The 10,096-nt window shown below is 34.5% G+C and overlaps 2 protein-coding genes across 2 annotated transcripts in view; one reads left to right on the forward strand and one right to left on the reverse strand.

The window, feature by feature from the left end:
• Nucleotides 1-33: 33 nt before the first annotated feature.
• tmem42a (transmembrane protein 42a) lies at nucleotides 34-3,724 on the forward strand. Its single transcript, XM_056475478.1, has 3 exons — nucleotides 34-345; nucleotides 1,930-2,076; nucleotides 2,365-3,724. The coding sequence occupies exons 1-3, from the start codon at nucleotides 172-174 to the stop codon at nucleotides 2,506-2,508; spliced, it is 465 nt and encodes a 154-aa protein (XP_056331453.1). The 5' UTR covers nucleotides 34-171; the 3' UTR covers nucleotides 2,509-3,724.
• A 4,398-nt stretch (nucleotides 3,725-8,122) lies between these two features.
• zdhhc3a (zinc finger DHHC-type palmitoyltransferase 3a) overlaps nucleotides 8,123-10,096 on the reverse strand; it is a 29,974-nt gene continuing 28,000 nt past the window's right edge. The window contains exon 7 of the mRNA XM_056475027.1: nucleotides 8,123-8,770. Coding sequence (XP_056331002.1) covers nucleotides 8,555-8,770 — 216 coding nt within the window. The 3' untranslated portion in view covers nucleotides 8,123-8,554. The remainder of the gene's footprint in view (nucleotides 8,771-10,096) is intronic.

The following is a 10,096-nucleotide window of genomic DNA, read 5'->3' on the forward strand; positions in this document are numbered from 1 at the left end:
TATTTCTTGAAACCGTGTTTCGTGTCGATTGCCACTCCTGTTTGTTCCATTTCTGTGATTCGCAGTAGGAAGTTTCATTATTAATTTATATGTCTTAAAATGTAAAAGATGGTGGTCAAATAATGCTGCTAACGTAGCCAGCTCCGAGTGAGTCTGTAGGTCCGAGCTGGAATGATGTTGCCTGGGGTGTTTTATGCGCTAATGGCGGGGTTCCTGGCAGCTTTAGCTTCATCTTCTGCTAAGTTGTCATTGGGTGCTGATTATCTGAAAGATGTGTGTGAAACAGGACTGAAGATCTGGACAGACCGACAGGGAAACTCTGACGACGCTACAGCTTGTGATTGGGTAAGACGTTATCTTTGAGACATTCTACCAGAAACTTACATTATCTGTCCCTGGAATAAAAACATAAGTACAGTGAATAAAAGTATTTCATCCCAAAAGTGTCTAAAATGGACGAATGGTTGATTTCTGTGAGTTGTTCTGTAAAGGAATATGCCATTCATTTGGTTCTCAGATTGTTTTTCTTTATTAAAAACACTTTACAAATGTACAAACCCTGTCATTGTCCTTGTCCTCAGCCCAATTGAACCTACAGCTTTAATAGTTTTGTGATGCTAAAAACTGTTATTTAGAAAAAAAAATACTTCAGAAATAGCAAGTTTAAATTGTTATTATTAACACCAATTGATTAAAACATGAAATAAATGAATGAAACATGAAACAAATAAATATCACAAATATATAATACAAATACATTTACAATTGTCCCCATGTTTTTGTAAGTTTTGTCACATTTGCATTAAGGTTATAACTCTGAAGTGACATCATTTGACGGAGAAGAAGCTGACAGTGATCAAGGATGCGTTCCATCATTAAATTGTATGATTTTATGCTTGTTTTTGTTTGATTTTTTGAGGACGACAAGCTTAAGTCAGGCCCTGTTGCAATTTTTATAAGCGAAAATGTACGTTGTTGGTAGAATGTCCTCTTTAGATATATTATTTATATATATATATATATATATATATATATATATATATATATATATATATATATATATATATATATATATATATATATATATATATGTATGTGTGTGTGTATATATACAGGTACACACACATTTTTATATTACATATGTTGTAAACAAACACTGTCATTGCATATACATATATATATATATATATATATATATATATATATATATATATATATATATATATATATATATGTACGTATGTATGTATGTATGTATGCATGCATGTATGTATGTATGTATGTATGTATGTATGTATGTATGTATGTATATATATATATATATATATATATATATATATATATATATATATATATATATATATATCTAAAGAGGACATTGTACCAACAACGTACATTTTCGCTTAAAAAAATTATAAAAATGTATTTATTCAGTCAGTTTCAACGGCTTAGTATCTTAAAATACTGACTGCCAGTTAAAGCAATAATTCACCCAAAAATGAAAATTCTGTCATCATTTACTCTCCATTTGCTTGTCTCAAACCTTTATGAGTTTCTTTATTATGCTGAAGACAAAAGAAAGTATTTTGAAAAATGTTGGAAAATCTGTAACCATCGACACCCATAGTATTTGTTTTCTACCTAGTATGGTAGCAGCTTTCTTCAAATTATCTTCATTAGTGTTTATCATAAGAAAGAAACTCATAAAGATTTTTAGGTGAGCTGTCCCTTTAAATAGGGTGTAACTGATTAACAATGAATTAACACCAATTACTGGGTGGAATCTGAAAACTGGGCTTCACAAAATATGGAAATCATAAAATGCAATGACCTCAAAATATAGGACATTGCTGGTTGTGCTTTAATGCTGTCCTCCACTGCATACAGGTTTAAATGAACATGTGACTGTAATGTTGTGATTGATCACAGTTGCATATACCTCTGCGGCTGCTGTGTGGAGGTCTTCTGTTTACCTGCAATGCTGTGATGTGGACCTTCTTCTCCAAAGCCCTCCGTCACTCGTCTTCCTCTGCCCGGGCCACTGTGACCACCACTGCCTCAAATTTTATATCCTCTGTGAGTTAAGCTTATTTTTCTCTAACCTTTAAATTTATTTACAATAATTTTTAAATTACATATGTATGTATGTATATTTATATATTTATTTATTTATTTATTTTTACAATGCATTCAGGGGCATATATATAATGCGTGTGTATATGTATATGTGTGTATGTTTAGCATTCCTTTAATGTTCCAAAGATTTCCATAAGGATATGATAATACATGAGGCAATGCAATTGATGACTAAATGATTATTTATCTATAAATACGAATAATTCTTGATGGGTTTTTATTTTTCAGGCTTTCCTTGGACATGTGATCTTCGGTGAAACTCATGCCACACTGTGGTGGGTTGGTATCATTTTGACCCTGACAGGGCTTTTTGTCTTGCATGGATCAACTCCTCAGGCTCCACAGGAAAACGTGGATAAGAAACATGAGTAGATAACACAGGGAGCAACAATGCCTTATCACATGCTTGAAGTCAATCAATCAAGTCAGACAGCATGAAAGATAAGCACTTAAAGCTAATAAGGATTATTTATGCAAGACTGTGATACAAGTGTCTGTTATAAAAGCATTGCAGTTCATTTATTAATGTGCGTTATAGTCATGTGAATGTTGACACGATGCAAAGCTTTGAAATGTGTCTCACTTTGTGCCTGTAGTCAGTAGGTTACTTCAAACTGTGACATGAGATGTTTCTATTTTATTGTCATCAGTTTTTGTTGATTGTTGATGGTTAATTGACCAAATACTATGAAACCTTGTTTAAGCCTTGGAATTAAAACAATTTAAAAAAAGATGATTGCGACTTTTTATCTCATAATTTGGATTTCCGTTCTAAAGTTGAAATTTCATTTTGTAATTTTAAGATCGCAAAGTTAACAATGTGCAAGTTAATATTTAAGACATATCAGAATTTTGAGTTACTGTGAGAAAAACCTGAACTCACAATTGAAAGAAAGAAAAGTATGGGTCAACAAAAACTGTGAGATATAAATGCAGAAGTCGGCTTTTTTTCCTTGTGATTCATTTTTCTCAAGATTGTTTATATATTGCAATTCTCATCATTTTCTGTGAAAAGAGAAACAAAAACAAACATTGTGAAATAAAGTTTCAATACCTTTTTATAATCCTGTGGCAAAAACAGGCTTCCATAAACTAGCTGTGAATCACAGTCGATTTGACCTACAGTCGATTTTACCTACAAACTTGAGTCTTTCGAAGCAAATCTAGTTGAACTAACATTTAATAATTCATTTTCCTTCAGTTCAATCCCTTATTTATCAGGGGTCACCACTGTGGAATGAACCACCAACTATTCCAGCATATGTTTTACAGAGCGGATGCCCTTCCAGCCGCAACACACACACACACACACACACACACACACACACACACACACACACACACTCATGCACTACGGCCAAGTTAGTTCACCGATTCGCCTATAGCGCATGTACTTGGACTGTGAGGGAAACAGGAGCACCGGGAGGAAACCCAAGCAAACACAGGGAGAACATGCAAACTCCACACAGAAATTCTAACTGGCCCAGCCGGGGCTTGAACCAGCAACCTTGCTGTGAGGTGACAGTGCTAACCACTGTGCTGCTATATTCAATCATACATAAAGAAAAAAATGCATTTAATTTTCATTAAAATGTCTTACAGTACACTACCAGTACAAATGACCAATATCCAATCAAATAGCACATTATATGTTTGTTTGTTTTTTGGAATAAACTCTTTTACATCATATGATTTCTGACGAGGTCATCAGTTTTTTTTTTGTTTTGGTTATTCTTAGTTCAGTTGCGTGTCATTTTCAGTGAACCACTCACCTGAAATCTATTTCAGAGGGGGAACGCCACCACAAAAGCAGCATCTGTTGAGCACAGCATGACATTAAAAAGTATCCTGCTCTGAAATCACATCAAAAAAACTGACCTGATACTATGTGTGTATATAATAGTGCACCTGCCACTTCAATGGTTTATTCAAACCATGGACTTTGTGGAAAAACAACATACTTATTTCAAGAAAATTTAATGGAAGTTGTGCAGAGAAACATCAGGTATTGGAAAAAATCTAAAATACGACAAAGAACAATGATGAAAACTGTAACGGAAAGATACGCTGTTAGAAAATGTGTAAAAACACAAATATTCAGTCAAATCTTCAGATCCAAGATGCATTTTTGATAAATATGGAAAAGGCTCAATAGGTTTACAAATGAGCAGCACATTATAATCAATTCTTCTCTTGGATTTGCATAGAAATGAGTTTGTCCTTGTTTTGTAGCGTTTTAGGCCATTTAAGAAGCCTTTAGTTAATTAAGGTATAGTTCAGCCAAAAATGAGCCAACATGTAAACCCCTTCATATAGTTCTAAAGCCGTTCACTTTTTTATCATATAACAAACTGATAAAAGTAAAATGTTTCATTAACATGTATTATTTAACAAAAAATAATGACCAGCATTGTTTCTTTTTTTGTCATTTCTATTTATCTTGATTCATTTTCTGGGTGAGTTGCTGTAAATTCCAGCACTAACAGTTGAATGAATGTGTAATCATGCACAAAGACAAATGGTCAAAGTCAGAATTGTCATTATATAATATATTTAACTGTGGTTTGTGTTTTCATCTGAGGCTCTTGTATTTCACAGGACCAATTTTCAATACTTTTGCATCTTTTTAAAGATGCTTAATGCTGGGTGCTAATTACTACCGATATGCAAATGTTTCCATTGTTGATCCAGGAAAAAAAAGACAAAAAAAAAACCTGCATTAGCAAACAGTGACCGATTTTCGGACTGATAAGAGACCACTTAAAAAGTCAGAATTTCTCAGAATCTAAAGGAACTACACTTTTTTTTATTCTCATTTTACAACTCCCCAAGTGTTAAACAGACGAGCTTTAGCATTTTTAAATCTGGGTTTGGCGGGAGCACTTTTAGCTTAGCTTAGCATAAATAATAGAATTGGATTAGACCATTAGCATCTTGCACAAATTCTTTGAAAAAAAGTTTCTATAATTTTCCTATTTAAAGCTTGACCCTTCTGTGTTTACATTGTGTACTTAGACTGAAAATGAAAAAGAAAAGTCTAGACAATTTTCAAGGTCAAAATATCTTACTTTGAAGCATACTATCATTGCATAAATATCAATCCGTACTATAGCTGCAGCAGGCACAATGATTATGATTATGCAGCAATGTCACTTACTGTTATTGGGGACTATTTTCCAATAGTATCTGGATGTAGATTTGGATTTGCAAAACTGAATATCTTAGACTTGCAATCCCAGATACAATGCACTCAATGGAGCTAGTGACATCACTGTGAGGGGTAGGGTTAAGTGTGCACATTAAAAAGCATTGTATGCAACTTACCTTTCAACTACACCTGTCTGTATCCAGACCCCTCTCCTATTTTCAGCTGCAGTGTAATATCATTGCCCTTGCTGCTACCATGGTACGGCTAAAAAGTTCTAAGATTATTACCACTTAGAAAATAGTAATAGTCTTAGTACACTATATAACTACAAAAAAAGTCAAGCTTTAAAGGGCACCTATTTTGGTTTAGTTTATTTGTTTACAGGGTCAATGCACATTAATAAAAATTACTGTAAAATGTTCCAGAATTAACCAAGAATGGCAAGAATTTTTCGTCTGTAGACCCCTTACAGAATGTTAAAAAGTCCCACCTAAAATAAAAGCACAGAATAATAACACTATCATATATAAAATACATTTAAAAAAGAAAAAAACAAAAACAGACTGATGGCAGCAGAAGAGGACAATAAAGCCAAAGACAACCAATACTAATGCTGACAATGCTGATTTGTTAATAACCAATTTTTAACATGAAACTGAAAATAATGAAAAGTGCATGATCTTCTAATTGTTGGTGAGATTGAGTTCCATTCCCTAGCAGCTTTCTCTGAAAATACAGACTGACTGAATTTCCTTTTTTTGAAAGGAATAATACAATCCCCGCTTTCACCACCTCTAGTAGTTTGAGGGGAGAAGTTAAAATCTCCTAATTTGGACGTGAGAATTCTATGATTTACAGTATCAAAGGCCTTCCTGAAATCAAGAAACACCACCCCAACGACCTCCCCAGTATCTAATAAAGACTTGACTTTTTCAGTAAAGTAGCAATTTGCCATCTCACTTGAGTAGTTTGCTCTGAAGTCAAACTGCAATGGATCTAAAGCAATAGAACTATTATTTAAGTAATTTGTGTGTCTATCAGTTTTGATGTAAATCAACTTTTGTAAGCTGTTTGGACAGAACTGTGCGAATGTTTAGTGTGTCCACAGTCAAATCGGTGTGATATAAACCCAATAAGTCTTTTTTTAAATTTCCTGACGTTAAAATAGGCCCCAAATCCCAGTGATATTGAGGTCCAATGGAACGTGAAGAGTGCGGCTTTCCTTGCCCAGTGAATTGATTGACAGCCGCCATAACATTATATACACATGTCCACAGAACTTTTTTTTTGCTAATAAACTGGGATCAAAACAAATGTTCCAACTCACTTACAGCCCAAACCTAGCCTTGTTTTAGCCAAGATGACTATGTTTAGACGTCTATTAGACATCTATTAGACATCTTTTAAAAACATAAAATGCTTGCTGGGTAGTGACTGATAGGAAAGGACTCACTTACAGTTACCTAAAACAACATCTTTAAGATTCTCCAAGTGATCGAATTAACCCAACTTTAGACATCACTGCTTTTTGCTAATGTTCCAACTCTCTGTGATTTTTATAAGTTTAAATTGTTTTTAAAACTGCATGTTTGTTAAAAAAAAAAAAGTCAGTTAAATTGCTATGTAATTCTTAACCACTATGATCACCACGGCTGCATGGTGTCAGCAAACGCGCATGTGTTTGTATGTGATTCATCATTTCAGAAAGGCTTGAATAAACTCCACCACAAATACATTAAAAAAACTTGGTATTTTTGACTAATGAGCTGTATTTCAGCTTCATCCCAGTCTGTCTCTGTCACTGACTGCTGTTTATCTGACGTAAAACATGATAAGAAGCTAACACACACATGGGAGCAGTGGGCGGGGAGAAGTAGCTCATTCGGATTTAAAGCCACAGGCTACAAAAACAGCTACAGTATAGCTGGACGCTATAATGAATAATCTGATGGCTATTTTGAGCTGAAATTTTACAGACACATTCTGGAGACACCAAAGGCTTATCTTACATCTTGTAAATGGGGTAAAATAGGCGCCCTTTAAAAATGAATATTATCAAAACTCTCTTTTTTCATGGAGATGCTAATATTCTAATCTGATATGCTAATTCAGTGTTTCCCAACCCTGTTCCTGAAGGCACACCAACAGTACATATTTTCAACCTCTCCCTAATCAAACACACCTGAATCAACTTATCATAACATCAGAAGAGACTCCAACACCTGAAGTTAATGGGTCAGAAAAGGGAGACATCCAAAATATGTACTGTTGGTGTGCCTCCAGGAACAGGGTTGGGAAACACTGTGCTAATTTATGCTAAAAGTGCTCCTGTGATAAATGGTAAAAACTCAACAGTTTAACTCTAGATGACTTGTAAAATTAAACACTTCAAGGCTAATAGAGCCTTTGATATTTTAACCAGCCTGCAAAAAAGACAAAATGGTTTATTTGAAATTTGGAAGACATATTATCAGCCCTTTATGGAATTAAACAAATCTAAACAGTTTACTCAAACACATAACAAGAAAATCCAGTACATCCAGAAAAGCTCTGAATGTCTTCTCTTTCTCTACAGCTGCATATTTAACAGAGATTAACTATACCCAGCAAACACTTCTGTGTTTAATAGACATCTAATAGACATCTAAATGTAGACAGATTGGCTAAAACGAGGCTAAACTTGGGCTGTGAGTGAAAATCTAATAGACATCTAAGAATAGCCCAAAACTAGACCAGTCATCAAATAGACAGACTTTATATGTGTGGTCATTCATTTATGTTTATTTGATGACTGGTCTAGTTTTGGCCTATTCTTGGACGTCTATTGGATTTTCACTGATAGCCCAAATTTGGCCTTGTTTAAGCCAAGATGACCATGTTTAGATCTCTATCAGACATCTATTAGACATCTTTTAAAAACAAAAACTGCTTGCTGGGTGATGTCCGATATAAAAGGATTAACTTACAGTTACATAAAACAACATCTTTAATATTCTAGATCTGATCCAACTGATCAGAGTAACCCAACTAAAGACATCACTGCTCCAGGAACAGTGCATATAATCAAACATGTCACAGTACATGAGCTCAGTCTCCAGCATAAGTTTATCTTAATAAATCGTAATGTATTTTTGGTTGTAAATACTGCTTTAAGGCACTTTGGTACAGTACATAAATGTTATTTCCATGGTTCAAATTCAAATTGTTCACAGTGGTTCGAGTTCAATGGTAAAAACGTGCAAATGTAAATTCTCATGGTCACATTTTGATCTAATGAGGCTCCAAAGGAATCTCGATCACATCCTCCTCAATGATCTCTCCTTGTGGGAACATGGGCACTGGAGATGAATCGTCTTTCTTGCATGACAGATCCGTGAAAGGACTGAACCAGGCCACAGAAAGAGGACCTCCGAATGCAGACTTCATTCCTTCCCAGCACTGAGTCTTCTCCCATGTCGGGTCTTCACGCTTCAGCTTTTCGATGCCCTGCAAAAACACAAACCACACCATTGTGGGACTTGAAAAAGACATTTAGAAAGCTACAAATGATGGAAACAACGCCCATATCAGCAAATAACCAAATGAAAGTCCATGAACTGAAAAGGAAAGCGAATGGTTATGGTGTTTAAATAAACAAATTAAACAATGGGAAGTGATTCATTTTACTCATGCACCTGCGTGCTGCTTGTGTATAATGTTTAAAGGGATGGTTCATCAAAAAAATTAAATGATTGCCGATAATTTACTCAGTTCATCCAAAATGAGGGTGATTTTTAGATTTTAGTAGAACATCAAAGAAGATTTCTAGCTGAAAGTTTGATCCTATAGATGGTGCTGATTTATGTTGTCATAAATGTGCTCAGCAATGTTTGCCAAGCCTGTGGATTAAATAGTCTGATCTGATGAGGAAACGTAACAATTTTACATTGTCAGTTTATTGGCTAATGTGTTGGGATTAAAGGTAATAATGTTGTAAATCATGTTCACGGATATTCATTTTATGGCCTCTAAAGGTTATTATTGACTCAAAGCACCACACTCAAAAATACTTTTGCTGCTTGGTCAAAGTACTTATTTAATAGTTGAACCAACACAATTCTGAAAGGAGGATAACTTTATTGTTTTATGTTTCATCCACTTAAGTTTGCAAAAACAAATAAAAAACTTAATCGATTTGAGTTGAGACAGCATGAGGGACTTGTGTGGAACCCTGCATTTTTTAGCCATTGACTTGCATTTTAGCAATGACCAACAAACCACAGCTTAGCTAAAAAGTCTTCTTTAATGGCCTGTTTGCACCTGGTCACTGTATGTGTTTTCTCTGATCGGAGAGCTATCTTACTTGAGAAAAGGGTTGCATTTACATTTGGCCACTTTATAATTACAGCCCGAACTATTTGATTTGACTGATTTTTTGTCTATACACTTTAAACCCAACAGTCAACTTTATCAAAGTGTAGTTAACTCAAAATTTAACTCAGTGTTGAAGGTAAGGAGTTATTTAAATACCTCATTACTTCAACTTAAATGGAGTAAGTTCACAGTTCTCATATGGATTAATTTTTAAATGGTTTGTTGCAATCGGTTTAAGTTACCTTAACTTATTGGGTTTTACAGTACTCAGTTGGTTTGAGTTCTCTTCATTAATGGGTTTTACTGTGCTCAAATTGTTTGTTTACTCAAATGGTTTAGGTCAGGGATGTCCAAACTCGATACTGGAGGACTGGTGTCCTGCAAAGTTTAGTTCTAACTTCCTTCAACACACCTCCCTGAAAGTTTCTAGTATACATAGAAAGAGCTTGATTAGCTGCT

This window comes from Danio aesculapii, chromosome 16, assembly GCF_903798145.1.
Source record: "Danio aesculapii chromosome 16, fDanAes4.1, whole genome shotgun sequence".
Classification (NCBI taxonomy): Eukaryota; Metazoa; Chordata; class Actinopteri; order Cypriniformes; family Danionidae; genus Danio; species Danio aesculapii.